We start from the raw sequence: 24,910 nt of genomic DNA, 5'->3' as shown, positions 1-24,910 counted from the left end.
TCAGTTTCAGTTTTAAGACAGGAAAACTTTATCATTCACGCTTACTGTGTAAACAGTCAAGCCACTCTGAACATCTGAGCACCAGAAGTGAGCTCATCTGAAGAATCTCTGCCCAACTTCATCAAAACAGTAAAGATCAAAGCAGTTATTAGATGTGAGGGACTGTTATAAGCTGCAAAAAATTATAGAAAGGGTCACTCATGAGGTAAGTAAGTGGGGACAGCCAAATTTGTGCGTTCAAGAATAGGTGAATTGAGATACAACGCAATTTGTGAAAAACCACAACTGATTAAAAAATGGGTAAATTGATAACTTTTCAATAAAATTTAAACTTCTACTCTTTGAAAGATAGTAAAATAATGAAAAGAAAAGCTACATGCTAGAAAAAAAAATTTCAATAATCCTATATAATAAAAGCTAATATGCAAATAGATGGAATGGCTGAACAACCGGAACCGAACAACTGGTTGCTATGATGTGCGCTGGCCACCAGGGGGCGTGTGCAGAACCTGGCAGGTGTTGGCCATGGTGGGCTGATGGAGCAGGTGAGTGGGGGCTCCAGACCAAGGCAGGCTGTCATCGGGGTGAGCCTCTGATGGTTACTGAAAATTCTTTGCTCCCACGCACTGTGATCCCACCTGGTGCTTGCACGTGCTGCCGGTGCCCAGAGCCAGTCCCGATCGCTTGGCATCATAAGCAGGTGTGAGCGGTGGCTGCCAGCCCTGATTGCCCCTGAGGGCTTCTCCACCTCCCCCTGCTCCTGAGGGGCGATCGCACCCACACCATCAGAGGGTGCAAGCGGGGCTGGCACCGTCAGTGTGTGGGAGCAGTGGCAGTGGGAGTGGGGCTGCCGGCAGACAGAGGACTGGGGCCGTGGCAGAAGGGGCCGGGCGGGGGTGCAGAGGATGGGCTGAGATCCACCCCTCTGCCCACTGCAGCCTCACGGCCCACAGTTCCTTTCAAAGTGCATGAATTCGTGCACTGGGTCCCTAGTTCACTAATAAAAAATAACCCAATTAAAAAAACACACCAGAAAATAAGTTCTAAAACTTAAAAAAATGGGCAAAAGTTTTGAGTAGGCACTTCACTAACAGAGGTATAAGAATGTCAAACAAGTACATGAAAAGATGCTCAACATTATTAACCATAGGCAAATGCAGATGAAAAAGAAAATGAGACACCACTATAATCTATTTGAATAGCTAAAACCCCCCAAACTGACAATGGTAAGTGGTGGTATGAATGCTGAGCTGAAACTTATATATTACTGTTAAGAATATAAAATGATACAGCCTGTGTGGAAAAACAGGTGGCAGTTTCTCATAAAGTTAAATATAACACTTATCTTACAACCCAGTAATCCTACTTCTAGATATTTACCCAAAAGAAATAAAAATTATGTTCACACAAAAACCTTTAAGCACATGGTAAGGCAGTTATAATTCATGTAAGTAACTGCCTAAAACTGGAACGAAACCAAGTGTCCTTCAGATGGTAAATGTGTAAACAAAATGTGGTACATTTGTACAATGCAATACCACTCAGAACTAAAAAGGAGTGAATCAGCCTACGAAAAACAGTACGAAGGGCCCTTAAAACATTAAAGATAGAACTACCATACGGTCAAGTAATCTCATTTCTGGGTATATAATGAAAAGAACTGAAAAAGGACCTTGAAGAGATACTTGCACACCCATGTTCAAAGCAGCATTATTCCAAGAAATGGAAGAAACCTAAATGTCCATTGACAGATGGACAAAGCGAATGTGGTACATTCATACAATGGAATATTATTTACCCTTGAAAAGAAGGACATCCTGTCATGTGCTACAACCTGGATGAACCTTGAGGACATTATACTAAGTGAAATAAGCCAGTCACAACAAGATAAATAATACATGATTCTACTTACAGTAGTCAAACTCTTAGAAACAGAAAGTAGAATGGCGGTTGCCAAGAGGGTGAGGGGAGGGGAAAATGGGAAGTTGTTTAGAGGATAGAGAATTTCAATTTTACAAGATGAAGAGATCTGCTGCATAACAATGTGCATGTAATTCACATTATTGTACTGCACACTTAAAGATGATCGATTTTTTGTTGTGTTTTTTACAATAAAAAAAGAAATGAACTACTGATACATTGATACTACTGACAAAACATGCATGACCCTTAAGCGCATTATGCAACGTGAAAGGAGACAGACTCAAAGACGACTTGATGACACTCTAGGAAAGGTAAAACTAGACACAGAAGACAGACTAGTGGTTTCCAGGTAGGAGGGGCTGACCACAAAGCGGCACCTGTTCTACATGCTGGTTATGGTGCTGCTGGTAGCCACGTAACTGTATGGTCCAGACTCCCTAGCTTGCTTTCCAAGGACCTCTATGATCTAGTATGAAGACGTTTTTCTCAATTTATTCTCATAACTCCACTTTGTGTCCTCCTGGCTCCAGGTCGATGTTCAACCACCGAGTCAGGCCTGCTGGGCCAAAATCATCAGTATTAAGTAATACTTTTATTCCACCTGGGTTTATCAGTCAAATAAGTTCATGTTATCTATGTTGCAAAATTTGTCAGCAAAACAAAAAACAAAAAACTCCAAAAAACTTGGTATAATAAAATTTTCGTAAGTAATGTAAACTTAATTGTTAGGAGCAAATAAATTAAATAAATGGTATAAGAAGTTTCTTTTCTGTTAACTCTTTAGCCATAATTATACAGGGTGGGAGCGAAAGTAGGCTTACAGTTGTGAGTACATGAAACACAGAGTTTATTCTTGTATTATTATTCATTAATTATTGTATTATTTTCCATACAACAACTCTAAACCACCTTTTGTCACACCTTGTATTGTATGTGCACTTAAATAGTTTTCTAAGTCTCTTTGTAACTTGAAGCTTTAGAGTTTTACTAAGTTAAATGACAAAAATTATTGAATATCTAGAAATTTCCAAATAACATAAAATACTGAAACAGTAATTGCTAAACAAGTCTAAGTTTACCTACTATTGACCTCTTATTACAGAGAAACTAAATGATACATTTAGATCTGTTAATAAAAACATTTTGTGCTTTGCCAGTAAAAGAACCTATGTTTCTAAAGGTTATGAAATAGATTAATAAATTTGCCAACCTAAAAAATGTTAATTACTTACATTTTACCTTAGAACTGAGGTCCTAAGGGTTATGAATTTTTAATTAATATGGAAGGAAATGATGTGAGTTTTTAGGAAGAAAGGCATTAGGCATGGAAATACATTTTTGGGGCACTAATAGAAAGTGGCTTGTCCTAAAAAAAGGTTGGTTGTTTCAAATTGAGTAAGAAGAGACAAACTAAGAGGGACTAGGAAAGTTGTAGAAGTTCTGTGGCAAAGGAACCCTGAGAAAGAAAATTTTATGTATGATTAAGCTGAATAAGATTAAAGTAGATTTAATAGAGTAAGTTAATTTAAGAAGCCACCCTAAGCTAATACAGAATTAGAGTTTGGTTCTATATCAAACTATCAAAAATGACAAGGTTTTTCTATATTGTTCTGCCCCAGATAAGATATTATGAGATGTTTTCAACCTAGAAAGCAGGGAAAAAAGCAAACATTATGGTCATACGGACTATTCATGGTAAACCGGAAGCTGAAAAATATTTTCAATTGAATGTAAAACAGTTTCATTCTTCTAATCCTGAACTCTGCCCCCCTTTCAGCAGGAAGCAGTCAGAGAGGTCTTTCCCCCTTCTTCCTCAAGATTGAGAAATGATTAAAAAAATAAAATGGGGGGGGGGGGGAGAGGGAGGAATTGAAACCGAGGGCCCTTTGATTAAATTTAGTTTTAAATCCTAGCTCTAGAAATCATATTTCTTTTTCTTTCTATACCCTTCAGAGACCTAGCCTTTCCCTGGATAATGAGCAACCCCTGAGGCAGCAGAAGACAATAACCTAGACCTGATTAATGATCACAAGGTCTGGACTTCTTGCAGGCTAAAGATAACATTTTCACCTATATTATGTTTCAGTTCCTAGGCTCTAAGGTGGAAGGAACCACTCCCTGGAATCTTCCCCAAGAAACCAGACAGAGGGACATAGGAGCAGACTTCAGAACTGTCTTTAAGACCTGAAGAAATGATTTTTTACCATTACCTTACCTCCAACCAATTAGCTTCCAGCATGACCCCAAACCTCCTAACTCACAGTATCTTGAGATTTGCCCTATATAATCTGTAACCTACATGCTATCAGTGAGTTTTGGCTCTTGAGTATTTGCTTCCTGTTCTCCTGGATGGTACCATCTATCTATCTATCTATCTATCTATCTATCTATCTATCTATCTATCTATCTAACTAGGCCTAAGCGACAGTTACGACCGAACTGAAACAACCGGTCGACCAGTCACTATGACACGCACTGACCACCAGGGGGCAGACACCTAATGGAGGAGCTGCCCCCTGGTGATCAATGCACTCCCACAGCCAGCCAACCTCTCCCGGTCCCTCCCCCCAGGCCAGCAAACCTCCCACGCGGTCCCTCCCCTCGTCCAACAGGCCCCATCCGGCAGGCTTCAGCTGGCCTGGCCCTGATTGGGACTGGGCAAGATGGCCCTGATAGGCCCTGATTGCTGGCCAGGCCTAGGGACCCCACCCATGCACGAATTTCCATAGTCCATAATAAAATAGCCAAGTATTTCTACACTACAGTTCTCAGGGTCTAGTGCTTGGCACCAGGTGGATGAACTCTTTCTCTTCTGTAACAATTTCAAGCACTGTCCTTTCCTCCAGGTGGAAGGGCATGTGGCTCTCCAGGTGAGTGTCAGTATTCAGGTGCATGCCTTTCGAAGCTGGCTCTGTGAGAGGAGGATGGCCGTGGCAAATAAAGGAGAGCGTGTTTCTAGCTAGGTGCAGGAATAATGACTTCATTGCCAGACCGGCCTCAGTTATAGCTTCTAGATCTCTCAAGGTGGAATTCTTGCTGCCATGAAGTGTGAGCTATGAGTGGCAGGGCTAATCCACTCAGTTTTTGATGGACAGGCCTTGTCTTCTCTGCTGAGCTAAAGCTTCCAGAGAACAGGGTTCACACTTGGTCCAGCTCTGGGCTTCCTAAGGATCTAGCATCTGCCAGACAAATGTTTTTGAATAAATGAATTATAAAAACATACTACTGATACTGTTGCAATGACCCTGGTTATTAATAAAGCGGAAAGGAACAAAGGGAACGTCAAATAGGCACATGCCCAGTGAAGTCTGGGTGACATAGGGAAGGTGCGTGTTTGTCAGTCACACCTGGGAACAGGGCACTAGCCAGGGTAGGTGTGACCACTGCAAGCAGGAGGGGGTGCAGATTTGATAAACTTACTGTCCTAAACAAAGGAGTTCTCTCTCTTGCCCCTCGTTGTGTTGCCCCTGACTCCATGCTCCTGCATTTGCCCATATGGCCCATGGCCTAGGACACCACACACAATGGACTAATGGAATGCAACTAGCCTGATATTAAACCGGACCAGTTTCACCAATGGAATGGAAACTCTGGACTATGGCTTTGCTTCCAGCTCTGCTGAATCCCCAGCTGCACCTTTTCCAGGACTGATTAAGGGAAATGGGACGTTGGATACCGAGGGATATATTTCCACATAAATAAAAAGCACTCATTCTCCCATGTGAGTCTCAGAAAGTTCTTTTTCTCAAGATAAGGTAAGGACCCGACCCCGAGCACCCAGTGGGGAAGGTGATCCCCCATTTCCACCGGTGGATACCCCATTTCCACTTGTAACACTATGAGTGCATTAGATAATCGAGCACTTTTGCTTAGGAAAAAAATTGAAATTAGTGATGTTAAAAGTTTCTTTTCTTTAAAAAAAATTAAGTAGCCATAAAACTACTGAAAAAATTTGGGTATGAAAGTAAAAGAGGAGAAGGTCAGGGGTGATCAATAATACGTTACCACATCTGACTTGGTGGTAAACTTCTGAGTCTGAAGACTTTCTAAAGCCATCCACTTCACTGGCAGTTTTGCACCTGTTTTGTTGTGTACACTGTAGTATTCTTTATCATACATGTCTCTGGCAAGACCAAAATCAGCAACCTTGACAGTGAATTTTTCATCTAGCCTACAGAAAGGACAAATATTATTACTGGTGGCTGAAACAGAATCATTTACTGTGACGCGATTATCTACAGAACAAGTGGCTTCTGTGTTGGAAATCCACAAATCCTGAACTTCTACTGGGAGGCTTCTTCCAGCCTCAACCGACTAACACTAGATTATAATGGAATTCTTGAGTAAAAGTGCTTGACATTTACATGACAAACTCAACAAGCCTAGGAAAGAGATCATGAGTGATGTTACATAAGAAACTTCGTTTTGCTTTTGCAGATCTGAAGTAGTAAAATCGGGCCCCCCTCCCGATATCCTTGGTAGCTAAATCAAGTATGCCAACTGAGTAACCAAAGTAATCGCCAATAATCACTTGTCAACTTATTACCGATTAGGTTTATAGGGGAGACATGACCAGGCCCTGTGATCTTACTTTTTCATTCTCAAATGGGCTAGGATAGTAGATAAAACTCATATATCCCACCACTAAGGTAATAGAGAAACAGGACACATAGTAAAGCATCTGAGAAAAACAGCAAGTTTCAACAAAATCAATTTCCGCTCCCTGAGGCTGTGTGTCCCTTTGTTTAAGTGGGCTTTTATGTTGTCACAGTGACCAAAGCCAAGGTAGGAAATGAAGAGCACAGCTCTCTCCTTCACATACACTGTAAGGCATGAATCAGCGCTATGCAAGGGAAAGCGCTGAATGGATTACAAACTGTTGACTGCCATATTATATAGCCCAGGCAGCCAGACACAAAAAAAGTTCTTTGAATTCATTCCCAAATACCATTTTTGGTAGGGCTTCTGCAGGCTGACTTCAAATCCACTCTTGGGAAGTGACAATATGTTGGTATTGGCGTTATCAGCTCTCTTCTTTTCACTGTAAAAGGCTGAAGATCAAATTCTACCTCCCAACACTAATGCAGTGTGAAACCACAACACTGAGGCCTACTTTTGGGAAGGAAAAAAAGGGGAAAGCACAGAGCAGCTGTTAAGGCCCCCTCTGGAGAATCCCTTTTACATTCTCCATTTGACAGAGACTGAAAGGCCCTCCTACATCTCCAGTGCTTACATGTGGATTTAAAACTGTAACGGAAATAAATGACTTTTGCATGAAAATCAGGGGAAACAGAGTCCTCCTTTTCACTTCATTTGGACTGTGGGCACAGAGCTTCTTATACTTACATACAGTTCCTTGCAGCCAAGTCTCTGTGGACAAACTTTTTGCTTGCGAGATATTTCATGCCTTTGGCTACTTGAAGACCAAAGCCAATAAGATCTTTTACAGTTGGGTTCTGCAATCAAAGAGAATTGGGAACTCATAAACGAAGCATCTACAGTTCTAGCGAGGATCTCAGAATTCTGAGATGTTTATAAGAACGATCTTGTTTCAAATGATAGCTTACGCCCTGTTGATTGATAATAGCAACCGTTTATTAAGCATCTACTGTTTGCAACGCACCAGGCTAGATGGTTTATACATTTGGGCTAATCCTCATACAGGTGCAGAACTGGAGGTGTTTTAAAATGTGGGTTGTAGAATTATTCAGGTATGGTGAAGCCCACGGGTGGGAGACAATTGCCACTGAAAAGACAGTTTGTGATAAGCCCCAGGAGGCGGGGCATGCCCTGCCGCAAGCCCACACAGGGAAGCACTAGGCTTGGCCAGGAGACAGGTGAGGCCTCATTGTGGTTTCTGTGGGAAGAAATGGGCAAGGCAGGGTAAGCAGGCTAGGACTTGGGTAGCTGGGATAATTTCAGCAGGCGGGCTCAGGGCGTAGGTGCTGTCCCTAGCTGTCTGGTACCTGGCCCTTAAATGAGTAGGGCAGGGAGACAGTGACCTAGAGTGTGAGAGCCCCGTCAAGGAGGTGGTTGGGGTTTGGGCTCTGGATTGGCTCACCTCTGAGAAGGTGAGTTGTTCACCATCTCTGGGAATTTGCTAGTCCCGGGAGGGGCAGTTTCTACAAGGTCAGTGAGGCCCCAGAAGCTAGAGCCTCAGAAATACATGATTAGCCCTAGCTGGTTTGGCTCAGTGGATAGAGCGTTGGCCTGCGAACTGAAGGGTCCTGGGTTCAATACTGGTCAAGGGCACATGCCTGGGTTGTGGGCTCAATCCCCAGTAGGGGGTGTGCAGGAAGCAGCCAATCAATGATTCTGTCTCATCACTGATGTCTCCATCCCCCTCTCCCTCTCCCTTCCTCTCTGAAATTAAAAAAAAAAGGAAATGCATGGTTAATACAGGAAGTTCAGAGAGAAATAAATTACCCTAACCCAAGGGTGGGCAAACTTTTTGACTCGAGGGCCACAATGGGTTCTTAAACTGGACCGGAGGGCCGGAACAAAAGCATGGATGGAGTGTTTGTGTGAACTAATATAAATTCAAAGTAAACATCATTACATAAAAGGGTACGGTCTTTTTTTTTTTTTAGTTTTATTCATTTCAAACGGGCCGGATCCGGCCCGCGGGCCGTAGTTTGCCCACGGCTGCCCTAACCACTCAGATGGTAAGTGGTGGAATTAGGATTTTAAACTAAATCTTTTAGGCTCCAAAGCCCACACTGTAGCAAAATCACTCCCGTCAGAACCCCTCCCACACGTGCTGAAGCACAGCTCACAACTCCAGGGGCCTGGACCCACACAGAGAACAGGAACGTCATTCTCTAGGAACTCCCTCCACAACACTGTGTGGACAGTGGGAATGTCTTTCGTAACTGTAAGAACTATATCTGAAATCACACAGATGCCACTGTGGCCGGAGCCTGGCCATTGGGAACAGGGCATGTCTTCTTTAGCAGCTGCTGTGGCGTTTTGAGAACCAAAGGGGCAGACAATGGGGACCTTCCAAGGAGGGCCACAGCAGGTAGAGACACACCCACGACAGTGGTTGTCATTAGTATGGACTCCTCAGGTTGTAAAAGGCCATAGTGCAGTCTAATAAGTCTCTAGCATGCTTTAACCCTGGGGGCAAAATACCCGAGAGAAGGTAGCATATCCAACCAGATGAACTTACCAGGGGAATGACAAGAACTGAAGTGCAAAAGTGGGATCTGTCAGGGCAGCTTTGTGCTTTGTAAGGTAAAGTCACCCTATCTGCAAACATTCATTGCCAGGGAGCATTTTATTCTTTTTGCTGAACACAAAATGTTACTTCATCATCCATTCTAGACCTTATTTCCTCTAAAAAGCAGACCCCATGTTTATGAAGTGTTTTTTATTTGTTTGTTGTTTTTTGATTAAGAGTAAAACTACTCCATTAACTCCCAAAGGACCCTGGGCACAGGGGCTGAGGAGCCGGACACCATCTATGTTTTCAGTTCTGGAAACTCCTTCCGCTTCCTCTCTGGTTCTGATCTGGCCACTACTTGCTCATCCTTTAGGTTCTATCATAAATGTCACTAAGAGCCCTGGCCCGTGTGCTAGAGTGCTGGCCTGCGAACCAAAGGGTTGCGGGTTCTATTCCTGGTCAAGTTCACATATGTACCTGGGTTCACTCACTGCCTTCAGTTGGGGCATGTGTGGGAGGCAAGGAGTCGATGTGTCGCTCTTACATAGATCTCTCTCTCTCTCTCCCTCTCTCTCCCCTCCCTCTTTTCTTCCCTCCCTCCCATTCTCTCTGAAAAGCAATGGAAAAATATCCTTAGGTGAGGATTAACAACAACAAAAAATGTCACTAAGAAAATTCTCATTTGTAGGAGCCTAACAACCTTTTTTGTAACTCTGAGCTCATTCATTCAACAAATATTCACTGAGAGTCTATGGGCCAAACACCATTTTAGGTGTTAGAGCTACAGCAGAGAACATACACACAAAAATCCCTACCCTCACCAGTTTGCATTTTAATGGGATGTGTGTACACACACACACACACACACACACACACACGTATTTAGCTACTATTTATTTATTTTTTCTTATATGCATATATGCATAACCCATGGACACAGACCATAAGGTGGTGAAAATCTGGGGTGGGGGTGGGGACAGGCTAGAAGGGGGTTAGCTACTATTTATTAATTTATTGTCTGGCCTAGCACTATACAGCAGAAATATAATGCAAGTCAAACATATAATCTAAACATTTCTAAAAGTCACATTAAAAAAGTAAAAAGAAACAGGTGAAATTAATTTTCACAATATATTTTTCAATCCAACATATCCAAAATATCATTTCAACATGTAATTAACATAAACGATTATTAATATTTTGCCTTTTTTATACTAAATGTTCAAAACCTGGGATGTATTCTACACCTACAGCACAGCTCAATTGGGACTGGCCATAGTTCACATGTGGCTCATGGTCACAGTACTGGACCTCTCAGGCCTAGTGAGTAAGAAGATGATAAGGGTAATGGAGAAAAATAAAGTAGCGGAGAGGAGACAGATTGAAGGCAGGAGGGTGGGGTGGGTCAGTTGCAATTTTAGAAAGGTCAGGAGAGCCTCATTTTGAAGACGATATCAGGGCGAAAGGCTGAAGTTGAGATATGTGGATATTTTGGGGAAGAGTGGCGCAGGGAGAGGAAACAGCAAGTGCAAAGGTCCCGAGGTAGGAGGGTGACTGGCAAATTTGAAGACTAGCAAGGGACTCATTTGTAATTAATTCTTCGATCTTTTTCCTTCTAGAGCTAACACTCCATGTGGCTTGTGGCTAATTACGCCTCTATGTCTCCTGTGTTGTGCTGTTTCTGGCTCATAGTAGGCCCTCAAAGATGACTAAATGTCCCTATCAGGGGGATGGTGGAGCAAGGCTGTTTGCAGGGAAGTTAAGATTCATTTCCCCTGGGGAAACCCTTCTAGGTATCACTGTCTTCCCACCAGGATAGAGAATGTTCAGGTACAAGTGAACTAAACCAGCTTTCGTACCTTCGAATGGTGCTAACATTTTATATGCCCTCCTTTGGCTAAAGCGCTTTTAAAAAGGTTCAACACAGGCACATTTTGGAAGACTGGCTGGCCTACCGCTAGTTTACAGGTCAGGGAGCTAGCTAACATACTTACATGAGTCTCATTTCTAATGAAGTTTCGAAGATCTCCGTGTTTCATGTACGGCAGGACCACCAGCGGAGACCCCTCACTTCGAAGGCAGATTCCCAGGAGCGAGAGCACATTAGGATGACTAAAATCCTTCATGATGATCCCCTCAGTCAGAAACTGGGAAACTTCTCCTATGTCCGTGATTCCTGAGAAATCCAGGGGTGGAGACATTGATTTCATTACAGAACAACGAGTACTTTGTCATGCTCAGACAGGGAGAGCAATGGCATCTTTAAAACCACAGGATTACAAATAAACAAATAAAACCACGGGTTTCCATCTTGTCCCGCTGCCTCATCCTCAGAGTGTTTTTTACAATCCATCTGTGTGAATGATGCCGCCCTGCACCGCGCTTTCCAGTCATCGCCTTTACACGTCTTCGTAAGATCGAGTCTAGCTAGCAGTCAGTTTGTCTGATACGGAAAAGGAGAGGAAAGTTGGCCCGTCCATTCTGTAGTGACTGTGAAGGGCAGGGGTTGGCAACGTTTTTGCCGAGCCAGATAGTAAACCTTGTCTGGCTCTGTGGGTCATACGGTTTCAAATGCTCAGCTCCGCCACCGCAGTGCAAAAGCAGCCGCAAGGAAAAAGTGTCTAAGTCTCAATAAACTTTATTTTGGAAAACAGGCGGCTGTCCATAGTTTTCCAACCCCTGGACTGGGTGGATCTGAAGATCAATGGTGGTCATATATATAAGTAGACATTTTTTTTGGTTCTAATAGTTTCTAACCATTTCCAGATAGAGATCCTGAGGGCCTGACACGAGTCAGCATTAATGAAAAATGAACAAGCTTTAATTTACTAATCTGACTAATATCAGTATCAGTGATGATATTATTTTTTTACAAACACAATGCATTCTGGAACCAGGAAGGCTAAGAGATCACTCCAGAACAGAGAAAGATTCCTTGGTGATAGGATTGTTCTTTGTAAATGGGCAGTAGTGATCTCCTGTGAGGCAAATTTATTGAAAATCATACATAATCCATCCAGTGTGTAGTTAGGTTTTATATAAACTGTCCCTTTAATGACCTTGTGATCAGACTTTCAACAAAATAAACCATCTAGAACACTACTTGGCATGAAGATTTACACGTCAAAAAGGCTGACATAGTTCTGACAATCATGTATCTTGCAGAAAAACCTTTAATGTGTGCATTTAAGCTTATTATTCCAATATAAATTTGTGATATAGCTGGTTAACGTTTTTCAGGATGCAGCAAATTGTAAGCACAAATTTGGAAATTTCAAAAAGGCAAGCACATGGACTTGACATGTGAGACCTGTCTGTAAAGGTGGAGCCAGGGAAATGCTAGTATGAGGAGAACACTGGGTTGTACAAGACAGTAATTTATGCTATAATTATGGTCATCGGTAAAGTCTTAGTTTATGCTTGAAAGCAGTGCCTATTTTTCAAACAGAGTCTGCATTCCATTTAAAAAAGAGTTTCCCAATAACTACTAAAATTCTAAAAAAAATTCTGGCATTAAAGGGAGGGTAAGTTTCACTTGTTTAGGAAGTTTGTTTATGTGGAATATCTCATTCCCCAAAAATGCAGATAAGTGAGATAGTACCACATTTACAACTTTTCAATTTTCTGCCAACAGATTTTTTTTGCCTGTTTGTCTTATTTCATTTTTTTTAGAAATCTTTTTAGTAGAGGTTGTGGTTAAACAAATAATTATAGTAATGCCTCCGGGTAAAATGAGTCATTATTATTGTATGTGCCAACATGCTTCCAATAGTTTCCATGAATGTCACTTACAAAACACGTATTATAAGTCAAACATAGTTAAGTGAAACTCAGCTCATTTCTCCTGCACTCTCACTTAGGAGGGCCCTCAGATAATTTCTGAGGCGATATCTCAATAGGAATTTAGAGCAAATTTTTAGCAATAGATCCATAATTCCAGAAGTAGCTGATTTTTCCACAAGGAAAAGTGAAAATCAACATTTCATTATAAACTATTAGTTTGCAAATCATAAAAGTGTATGTTAAATAAAAAGTAACCGCCCAGCCCATGCAGCTCAGTGGCTGAGCATTGACTATAAACCAGGAGGTCACAGTTCGATTCCTGGTGAGGGCACATGCCTGGGTTGCAGTAGGGGGTGTGCAGGAGGCAGCTGATCAATGATTCTCTCTCATCATCGATGTTTCTCTCTCTCTCTCCCACTCTGAAATAAAAAATAAATAAAATGTGACTTACTATTCAAGGATTTCACAGCACAATGAATTTTCTTGTCATCGTTGTCCAACAAAGTCCCATGATAGACACACCCAAAATGACCTGCATGAAAGAGGGTATTTGGTTAGTGCTGCATTACTTTTAATTATGTAATAATTACTTACTAGGTACTTCGTGATCTTCATTTCCTTTTTTTGTACATGAGCAAAAAGTACATTATTTCGTCTACTTTTGATTAACTGTGTGTGTGTGTGTGTCTGTGTGTGTGTGTGTGAATGCGGGGTGGGACAAAAGTAGGCTTAGAGTTGTTTGTATGGAAAATCCTACATAATAAAAGGGTAATATGCAAATAGACTGAACAGCAGAACAACCAAACAACCAATCAAAGTGTAATATGCTAATGATATGCTAAGGCTGCTCAACTGCTCGCTATGACGGGCACTAACCACCAGAAGGCAGACGCTCTGACCAGTAGGTTAGCTTGCTACTGGGGTCCAGCCAATTGGGACTGAGAGAGATGGGCTGGACATGAACTGGAGCCCTCCCACAGTCCCTCCCTGGCCCGATCGTGCACTGGTGGGGTCCCTCAGCCTGGCCTGCACCCTCTCACAATCTGGGACCCCTCAGGGGATGTTGGAAAGCTGGTTTCAGCCCGATCCTGCAGGCCACTCCCCTTGGGGAGGGTGCCAGATGCAGGGCTCATGGCTGGCGAGTGCTGCTGTGGCAGTGTGATGGGGACTGATTGGATGCGAACCCGCAGCAGGCACAGTGGGGCTGGGATGAGTGGGAGCAGCAGGTAGGAGCTACAGGTGGCGTTGGACTGTGGGTTTTGGCCCGATCCCTGCAGGCCGCCCAGAGGGACCCCACCTGTGCACGAATTTGTGCACCGGGCCTCTAGTAATACAATAATTAATAATACAAGAAAAACTGTGTATTATTTAAAAATAATTTTAAAAATAATTTTTAATGATCAAATATCATCTTTTAAATATGAAAATAAAGTTTTGCCTACATGAAGAAATAAAATAAAAGAAGCTCCCTATATTACAATAAACTGACATGAAGTAAAAATGTTATCATTACAAATAAGCATTATAGAATAAGGATTTCCCCCATTAGTCACCCATGAATATGTAACCCAGTTTGGCTGAAACTGAAAGGAAATTACTCAAGTGAAGCAAATTCACTCTGAGTCACTTCATCCAGTTCTCTCTGGCTTCAGCCACATCACCTTCCCAACAGTAGCCTTTCATCCAGTGGCAGTAATTTTCCGCAGAGGTGCCAAGTGGCTGATAGCTGTGTAAGTCATCCATTAATTAATTTATGTAGCCAGACAAGACTCCCTGAATGCCTCATATGTGAGTGTCAGGCATTGGTCTACCCTCTTATGGTGCAAAGATGAAAAATAAAATGAAATAAAACCTATGATCTCAAGGGCTCACATTCTACCAGGGAAGCACATATCAATAATAGTTAATATTTATAGAATCATTAATGATTATTACTACATAAAAGCAATAATTGCCATTTAGCACCTTTCATGATAAAAATAAAAAAATCCAATTTCACAACGCATAGAATCAGAACATAATTAGTGAGGCTACATGCTCAAACTGGCGAAATTACTGGAATTTATAGGCTGGTGACAGCGCTCTAAATTCCTCTGATGTGAAACATGTTTATTAACAGCGAAGCTACTATTAGGAAGGGGGAGCAGGAAAAAATCTGGAGTATGTGATAGAGGAATGTGTGGGGGCCATCACAGGAGAACGGGAAGGCCCCGTGCTCCCACGAGGCAAATGGTCCTGGCGGCTTGTGCCTGTGCCACCTCCTGCAGCACATACTGAAGAAAAGGGACCAGAGATCATTCAGTACCAGAGGTAAAAGCTTTTTAGAAAAAAGGGAAGAGCGGAATTCATTTCCTTGCTTCTGCGTGGTTCCTCTCCCTGATAAATATTTCCTTCAAGACTGTGTGCTAGCTGTTATTGTTGTTCCGTCTGGCTTACTACAAATATTCCTTTTTGTATAAAGAAGTTGGAGTGCATTGTAGATATGACATATAATGTTTCAGGTCAGGAGAATGCTATACATTCCCCATCTTCTCATGCTGTCCAGCGGTGTAACTCTTACAAACAAGGCCTTCATATAGTCCCTGTTCTCAGAGCAAAGGAAGACTGGAGGGAGACGAGTGAAAATTATTGGAACGTAAAAGAATGATGTTTTAGAAGGAAGTAAATGGTATCTTTTAAGAAATTATAGTTTAATTGTGAAAAAGGTGAGGAAAGAATATGATTTATTTTCTAGTAGGTTCGGGAGATTATTAAAAGGCCTCCAGAAACAGGGGCAAGTCCCCACGGATATTATTTGCAGACCTGTTTTTCTGCAGGACAGAAATCAAGTGCACTTGTTATCACCGCTCTGTCAGTTGCTTTCCCCATTGTCTAAATTCCTAATCTGCAAAGGCAGAAGATAAAATGCTTACTGGAAAACCGTGTCCAACAAAAAGCTGAGTGGAAATACTTACCCCTTCCTATGACTTCATTGAAATGCACAATCAGGTTGCTGGGCCCAATCACCACGTGCTGAACTGCCTGGACCAGCTCTGGATTTAGAGCACTGAGGTCAATGTGGACAGCATCTTGCAGTAATGGACTGGATATATCAGAGTCCCCACCAGTGAGGATGGGGGACAGGTCCATCAGAGGATATTGCACTTGTCTGCATGATCCGTTCTGAGATGAGTTAGGATAGTGATCTGCCAGATAAAGTAGGATTATTAGAAAACAATAGCAGAACCTCACTTGTGGGGACTCTAACAGGGGCAGCAAATTGAATTAATAATGAATCCTGAATTTTAAAATTAAAGAAATGATGGTTTTATCATTGAATGAGGCTAGGAAGAATCTTTACAAAGGAACTAGTTTAATAAAAATGGTAAGCTGGGAAAAGATACTGGCATACAAATAAAGTTTTTAATAAATTTTCTTTAAATAGATTAAGCATTAACTTTGACATCTTGTTTATTCTCATTTCCTTAGACATTTCTCAAGGCAGACTACTTGTGCAGCTTCCCATGTTTAAAAATATAGCATATGAAAAGTAAACCTCAAACAAGGCTTTTTATTATATATAAATGTTGACTCGTGCATACGCAATACATATTAAAATATTTTGTATTTTAATTTTATAATACTACCTATATATATAAAAGGCTAAGTGACCAACCGTCCAGCCATCTGTCCGTCTGACGGACCAGCTGATAAATATGACGCACATTGGCAATTTAAAAATAAACGTTGACTTGTGCATGCGTGATACATATTAAAATATTTTGTATTTTAATTTTATAATACTATATTACAGATACTATTTTGACATGTAATTTTTTGCAGTAACATAATTACTGCACAAATCTTTCTTCTAATTAATTTCCTTTCAAAGTGCATGAATCTGTGCACCCGGTCACTGGTAAGACAATAATAGGTCTAAATTTCAAAACTATAAACTGGATTTGATTTGTCCATGTTGTTAAGGCCACGCATTTATAAAAAAAAGATTTTAAAGTTTATTTTTAGAGAGAAAGGAAGGGAGAGGAGGGAGAGAGAGAAACATTGATGTGAGAGTGTACCATGGAATGACTGCCTCCTGCACATGCCCTGACTGGGAATTGAACCAGCAACCACCAGGTACACGGGATGATGCCCAACCAACTGAGCCACCCTGGCCAGGGCAGCACATGGATTTTTTAAAAAGGCAAATGGAATCAGGTGGACAGAGGCAATATTCATGTGTATCTCTATAGAACTAATATAAACTTCAAAATATAAGAGAGAGTAAGGTTTAAAGTTAAAATGTTAACTGCCTTATTGCTCTTGTACTTGTTTGGAGGAACAACTTCTAAGTTTTCCTGTACCCACAACTGTCTGTGACTCATTTTATTTGTCCAGTGGTAAATATTCAACCAGGGAAATCCTTGTATTTGACTCATGTCCTGTAACTTCCAAAGATAATGGAGCAGATACAATACAGCCATTTTGCTTTTTACCAGGAGATTTTAAATAAAACACTGTGAAATGTGCTGGTTAGCCTAGCCAATATTAGGCTTAGTGTTTTGCAAAGCAGAGGGTGCTAAGCCCCTCCTGTTTAAATCGCATACACGAAGGTTTTTATTGGATAAGACTAAAAAATATATTGAAGTCCTGGAGTGTTGTGGGGAAAAGGCTGTGTACTAACAGTTCACTGAGAATCCTTCAAAGGAGTACTAAAGTTGTAATTTAAATGTTTGGGGATCAACATTTTGAGGTAAAAAAATATAGCAGTGCCAAATTATATTTAAATAAAAATAAATAAATATAAACTTTATATTTTATCTTTTTCTGGGTTGTTAAAGAGCACTTCACAATTTCTTAATGTTGCACTGAGATGACAAACACCTTACCTTCACTCAAATGATTTTAAAATTAATCTTGCAGATTAAGAAGTACAAGTTGGAAGTTATGAAAACAGTCATGGGGATGCAAAATACAGTCATAGGGAATACAGTCAGTGATATTGTAATAACGATATGGTGTCAGGTGAGTATTAGACTTATTGGGAGGATCCCTTCAGAAGGTATAGAACTATCTGACCACTATGCTCTGCACCTAAAACTGATATAATATTGAATGTCAACTGTACTTGAAATATAAAAATTAACCTTTGTGTGAGAAGAGAGCTTAAAGGCTGAAAATCTAACATAATGTATACATGAGTACACTTAAAAATAAGAGCCCAGTAATTCTACGTCAAATTAAATAATTTCTTGGCCAAAAAAAAGAGAAAGAAATACTTCTTTTATATTTTTATAAAAATATAAAGGCAAACCCCAAAATAAACAACAATGCCACAAAGCCACTGAGGTGTATGTTGAGGTATTTCTCAGAACAATAAACTGGAACATACCTTCCGGAAAAGTAGCTCGGTAGTCTACAGATTCATGGGAAACCATTTCTGTAGTCGGGCTCACACTTCGGGCACTTACAAGCCTATCCAAATGAGGAGTGTGTACTCTTGGATCATAGCGAACTGGTTCACTGCCCAGATCTTAAAACGAAGAGAGAGAAAGAGCTCCTTAAAGACTTGGCTACCAGGGGTCACAGCAGACCTCGACTGACCGACAAGAATTCATAGGTTTTATGGATTGCAGATACAACAGCACACATGAACTTACAACTTTAAACTGTAATGATGGCATTCTTAAAGTAATTCCTTAAAATAAACAATTAAAAAAAATGTACCTTTAATGTGCTTCCTCCTTTTTAGCCACAGGAAAAGCCCAAGCAATAGTAAGAGTATTGTTGATATTATGACGCCACCAACAATCAATCCTGTGAAATTCTGATCTGGTTGAACGATCACTTTTCCAAGGACAGTTGAAGAAACTGCTTGCTTCCACTGAAAATGACAAAGGAGAGCCAGAATTTAGCTGGCTCTTTTAGATAGCTATAAAATATAGCGCACAGGTTGAAGCACAGTTCTCTGTGGGCCCCAAATACCACCTGGTTACTTCTGTTCCGTAAGTGGCATGATTGCCTTCAGAGTAATAAGACGTTCCTCAATTCTGCTTCAGTGTTTTAATAGGTAGGGGCTAATGATCTCTGAATGACTTATATGGTATTTAGCTGTTTGTACTTGTAACTAGGTATTAGGGATAAAAAATAAATACAAACAATCTTTGATCTCGAGGAACTGAGATATAAAAGGGAGATAAACACATAAACAGATAATTATAATACAATATGATATATCCCACAGATGTATAAATAAATAGTGAAAAACAGAGACAACAGGGTGGGGAAGAGGGCAAAGGACACTTACCATAAGAAGTAAATAGTCATTATATTGTGGGGCAATAAAGCCTTAAAATATTTTAATATCAGTTTTGATACATAGAGGAAATCTTTGAGGTCCCTTCCAGCACTAACATCGTATAATTTTCAGGATTTATGGTCCTTCTAAATTCTAAACTCTGATCTCATAATTCAGCCTTAACTTTCTAATTTTTTTATAGTTTTCCATTTCATATCTTTTTAGAAGATTTCAGGAACCCTTTACAGAGCAATCATTCTTGGATAAAGAAAATGTGGTATATCTATACAATGGAATATTCAGCCTGGTATATCCATACAATGGAATATTCAGCCTTAAAAAGTAATAAAGTTCTGGCACATGCTATAACATGGATGAACTTTGAAAATATGATAATAAAATAAGCCAGAGCCCTAGCCGGTTTGGGTCAGTGGATAGAGCATTGACTTGCAGGCTGAAGGGTCCCAGGTTCTGGTCAAGGGCATATGCCTGGGTTATGACCTTGATCTCCAGTAGGGGGTATACAGGAGGCAGCCAATCAATGATTCTCTCTCATCATTGATGTTTCTGTTTCTCTCGCTTCTACCTTCCTCTCTGAAATCAATAAAAATATATTTAAAATAAGCCAGACACAAAAGGACAAATAGTGTATGATTTCACTTGTATGAAATATCTAGAACAGGCAAATTTGTAAAGACAGAAGGTAGGTTAGAGGTTACCATGGGCTGGGGGAGAGGAGGGGATGTGACATACTGCTTACTTGTTCCAGCATTCTGTTTGGGGTGATAAAAGATGTTTTAGAATTAGCTAGTGGTGCGGTTACATGGACAATGTTGTGAATGTAATTAATGCCACTAAATTGTCCACTAAAAATGATTAAAATGGCAAAAATTGTTACATATATATAGCTTACTACAAGTTTAAAATATTAATAATGTAATATACCCCAAACCAGTTTAAATGTGTGAACTGTATGATATGTGAGTTAATTTCAACAAAGCTCTTCAAGAAAAAAAATGCAAAAAAAAATCATTCACTCTGATTCCAGGTTATTAATTTAGCTGCTTACATGAAGAAGTTACTGTAAAAATAGTTTAATTTCTATTTTATTTGGTCCAGTGCATACATAACATATTCTTTTGCGTATGAGGCCCATGCATTTGATATCACTGTGGAAAGCAATAGTATGTTGGATCTGGCCTCCTAGGGTGGTCAGAGGTAGGGGCAGGGGCAATCTTAGACATGTCCTTATTCATCCCTAGACCAGAATTTGGCAAGAGTATGGCATGACACAGGGGGAGTGTGGCTGGGAAGGACTTTTGAGATCTACTCCCTCAAGCTTGGGAAGGAGACAGTGCAACAAAACCTCACTATTTCTAAAATAACAACCAAGAATCAAGGCTGAGCTGATGAGCCAAAGCTAACACACAGATGAGTTTAATGATTTATTTTAAGCTTGCGAGTGACATAATTACACCAGCATCCTTATTTACATCATGAGAGGAATTCAGGAATCCCACCTCTATATTTAGCTCGCTGTTCAATTTCAGCAGGTCATTGGGGACTGTACATAAAACAGCTTCAGAGTCTGAGGAGATCTTCTCACAGCTCTTATTTCCAACTTTTAACACTTCACCTTGAACTGCTTCGGGGTCAATGTCATTGCCCTGCAAGAAAGAAAAGAGGCTGTTAACACTTCACAGTTTTGCAGGAAATACTAACAATTGTGAAGGAACATAAATATACTGCAAACACAGGCCATGCTGTTTGCCAAGGCACATGAAACTCAGTTTATGATACTCGTCTCATGGGAACTTGTGTGGCTGAAAGAAAGCATGATCATTTCAGGGCACTAATTGTTTAGGAATCACAGCGTGTAGCTTTCCATCCAATTGGATTTTAGGGAAAAGGAAAGAGAAGTTTGGTTCACATCCTTACATCTAATGACCTCTTAGCCATAATCACCCCATTCATGCTTTCAGGGGGTATTGATGGCTGGAAAAAAAGGAAGCAAGGCAGAGACTTAGCTGTTGTGCCGCCTAATGCAGGGAAGCTCAACTCTGGCTTCACTTTTAGAATCACAAGGAGCATTTTATAAAATACTGGTGCATCGAGGGACTCCGATTTAACTCATCTGTTAATTTATTCCTGTCGTCCTTGAGTTGGGCAGTTTCTTTTCATCCTTCTCGCACAGTTAAATCCTATACAGAAGTGAATTTATTTTTAAAGGAATTCCTGTAAGATGCCATGTGACCCTCGTTACGATTTGAGAGCATGGCTACATTACTTTGAACAATTAATTATATATTTACATGAGGATTTAAAAAAATTATTCAGTTTGACATATTTAGCTAACTGAAGTAACCATCAGGCATTTATAAGATATTAATGTTTTGTTGAAGAAACCAACCATTAGCGCGGGAAAGAAGTGAAAACAGAGGGGCGATCTCTCCTCAACTATTAATGAGTACAGTTATTTGTTAAAAAGCCATTCTTGGAAGAAAAATATATCAAAACACATGACTACTTTTCTTAGGAACAAAGAGCAGCCAGTAATAGCTGCAGCAAATGCTGCTCTGCTTTTCATGACCTTTAATACCCAGCAAACTGCCACATTGTCTCATATGGATCTTCATAGACTGGTAAGTCAGATATTACTTTGGGAAAAGAAGTTTGCAAGAAAATACTTCTTTCTAACATGAATCTGGAGTTTAAGAAAAAAGAGAGACAAACAAACTCTACCTTTATACTATTTCTAGGGGCCCTACATACTCCATTGAACCAGGCCAGCCACGAGGGGCAATTCAACATAGAAGCACATAAATCTAATAAGTCACTTTGGGGCTTCAGACGACAACTTGTTGGTTAGGCTGAGGAGGGCTAAGGCACATTGGAGGGGACTCAGGGAATGATAAAGAACAAAGATGAAAGAGCTGGAGGACTTGATTTATGAGAGAATGACTAAAACGTGTCTTGCTTGCTTAGAGAATACCAACAGCTGGGGGAAGGGAGGAACACACTGCATTTACATTTCCAGCACTCCCTTTAGGCTCAGGACCTCCTTGGATGTTGCATAAAGGCTTCTCTAAAACAAAAACAGATCACACAGCCACACAACTGGCTCCTTTTCATCTGGGCCTGCCACGGAACACATGATAAGCAGTGACTTACATAAGAAATTACTATTAGCTTTGTATGTTCAGTAATTACCTTGAAAGTCTACAACCCAAGATATCACCAGAGTGATACTGGCAGCCCACTACCCTGTAACAGAGGGACCTGCGTCAGAAACAATAGGAATAGCTATAGACTACTTTTTATCGTTGAAAATAAACATAGCTTTATGGAGCCGTGGGAAAAAGGTATATTTTAGAAGCTTTATCATTTACTTTTTCATTATTTAATATTAAGTATTATTGGATAGAAGAGCACACTTACTACACTGGTTCAGTTTTTCAGTCACTGAAATGGCAGTGTATGAGTTTTAAATAAAGCAATATAGAAGAAACTCTCTGGTCTCTAATCCCCTACACACACATAGCAATTTAGAAGTATAATGATCTCATTTTATCTTGTAAAGGCATCTTCCTGAGGTAGCTGTTATTGTCATTCCTGCTTTACACTTTGAGAAATAAGGTTCAAGAAAGGACTTAGTCATGAAGCAAATAAAATTCCATTCGATACAGTATCTCCTTACCATCTACTGTGTGTCAGACACATTCTTTTCACTGAGAATATAAAGATAAGAGTGTCTTCCTCTCACTGTGATGTTAAAATGAATGCCTTTCTAAAGTGAAAACTAATTACTCCCAATATGTAATATAGGATGTTCCTTATTCCCTTTTCTCTTCAACTCTGGTCAGGTGTGACACGTTTCCATCTAGGATTCAGGCCCGGGACCCATGTCTAAACTGCTTACAGAACAGAGCGGATGGGAGTGGGATTGGGTAGGATTTGAAAAACAGCATTATAACAGAAGGGGTCTTACAAGTTCTCATACATCATGGTGGCCACAAGACTGAGTCTGTGAAAGTAAGCTAGCTAAGGCAGTGAGGGGCAGGGTGGTAGCGGGACTCAGCCAGGCAACAGTCCAGGGAGATAGGCAGAAGAAACTAGTGAGTTGGTGGTGGTGGCTGGAGGGCGAGATTTATACTTTATCCAGAGGATATGAGTCCCTCAGCTTAGGAATCAGGCCAAAGAACCCTCATAGAAAACTTCAAAACTGAGTCTGCAGAATGTTAACAGGCATATGGGAAAAAAATTCCCAGGTCATTTGAAATAAGCTTGGTGAACCAAAATTAAACAGGTTTCTTCACAGGTGCTGTCTCCATGACACATCCTATATAATAAAAGCCTACTATGCTAAGTGTCTAGTCGTCTGGTTGGCCATTCAACCAAAGTGTAATATGCTAATGATATGCTAAGGCAGCTCAACCGCTTGCTATGGCGTGCGCTGACCACCAGGGGGCAGACTGTGGACTGGTCGACCAGTTGCTGTGATGTGCACTGACCACCAGGGGGAAGACGCTCCAACCAGTAGGTTAGCTTGCTGAGGGGGTCTGGCTGATCGGGACTGAGTGAGATGGCTGGACATACCCTGGAGCCCACCTGAGGTCCCTCCCTGGCTGGTCAACCTCCTGTGTCCCACTCTGGCCTCACACAGGAGCTGCCCCCTGGTAGCCAGTGCACTCCCACAGGGGAAGCACCACTTAGCCAGGCTCATAGCTGGCAAGTGCACTGGTGGTGGCGGGAGCCTCTCCCGTCTCGGCTGCAGGCGGGTGGTAAGGAGCAAAGGGTCCCGGACTTTAAGAGCCCTGGACTGTGAGAGGGTTGTCTGACTGCTGGCTTAGGCCCTATTTCCAGGGGGGATTGGGCCTAAGCCGGCAGGCGGACATCCCCCAATGGGTCCCAGACTGCGAGAGGGTGCAGGCCGGGCTGTGGAACCCCGCCCCCGCAGTGCACGATTTTTGTGCATATTAACATGTACAGTACAAGGAAATAGTAGTTTCTGAGTACCATCAGCAAGAATAGATCTTGTTATGGGGACAAATGACATCTAAGAAAAGAACTCTTCACCACCACCCTGTCTGGAGCTAAAACTGGCCTCACAGTGGTTGTGGCTGGGATTGGGCCTATAGTTGCAGGTAAAATCATCAGAAGGGGGAAGAAGACAATCGTTGGCTGGCTCTGGGCAGCTGATAGACTGTGTCAGCTCAGAAATATGCCCCCTTCTAGATGCTTCTGATGCCCAAACACTGACACAGGCTTCTTCCTGACTCCCCCATCTTTGTTCTTGTGCTCACAATGTCAGAGGCCAAGTTCCTGCTCCCTGCCTTAGCTGGTGTTCCTGCCTCCCTTTTCGTATTTCAGTTGACTTCAGACTGGACTTCTGAAGCATCCCTATAACCATATATACAACATGCTCCCAAACAAGACAAACCCCCAGGGCAGTGTCAGGCAGTCCTTGTTCCAGCATTAAATACTGTACTTCTCTAGTCCCATAAAATATGCTCATACACAAAGTGACACAAAAATTTTTTTTAAGTATTTGTAAAGAGTTCAGAGCTACTTCACTTAGAGAATTGTATAGATTTCTGTATACCACATGAGAGAAAAGTTTGTTATAAAAGATATTTTGGTATACACGAAATAAAAGTTAATATGAGAAGCATTGTTACTCAGTGGAAAGAAAACCAATTCTGGGATCGAGAAACTTGAGTTATGAGCCCTAGTTGACTCAAGACAAATCACTTCATCTTTTA

The 24,910-nt window shown here is 41.1% G+C and overlaps 1 protein-coding gene across 1 annotated transcript in view; it reads right to left on the bottom strand.

Annotated features, from left to right (window-relative positions):
* Positions 1 to 24,910, bottom strand: part of MET (MET proto-oncogene, receptor tyrosine kinase) — a 139,270-nt gene that overhangs the window by 5,573 nt on the left and 108,787 nt on the right. Inside the window, exons 12-19 of the mRNA XM_070423765.1 lie at positions 20,669 to 20,815; positions 18,578 to 18,734; positions 18,243 to 18,383; positions 15,826 to 16,056; positions 13,323 to 13,403; positions 11,083 to 11,264; positions 7,270 to 7,379; positions 5,929 to 6,094 (exon numbers count right to left, since the gene is read on the bottom strand). Coding sequence (XP_070279866.1) covers positions 5,929 to 6,094; positions 7,270 to 7,379; positions 11,083 to 11,264; positions 13,323 to 13,403; positions 15,826 to 16,056; positions 18,243 to 18,383; positions 18,578 to 18,734; positions 20,669 to 20,815 — 1,215 coding nt within the window. The remainder of the gene's footprint in view (positions 1 to 5,928; positions 6,095 to 7,269; positions 7,380 to 11,082; positions 11,265 to 13,322; positions 13,404 to 15,825; positions 16,057 to 18,242; positions 18,384 to 18,577; positions 18,735 to 20,668; positions 20,816 to 24,910) is intronic.

The sequence above is a fragment of the Myotis yumanensis genome, unplaced genomic scaffold, assembly GCF_028538775.1.
Source record: "Myotis yumanensis isolate MYYU_CA2020_CCGP unplaced genomic scaffold, mMyoYum1.0.hap1 SCAF_9, whole genome shotgun sequence".
Classification (NCBI taxonomy): domain Eukaryota; kingdom Metazoa; phylum Chordata; class Mammalia; order Chiroptera; family Vespertilionidae; genus Myotis; species Myotis yumanensis.
Note: the sequence above shows the minus strand (reverse complement) of the source record. Positions and strands in the feature narration are given on the sequence as shown.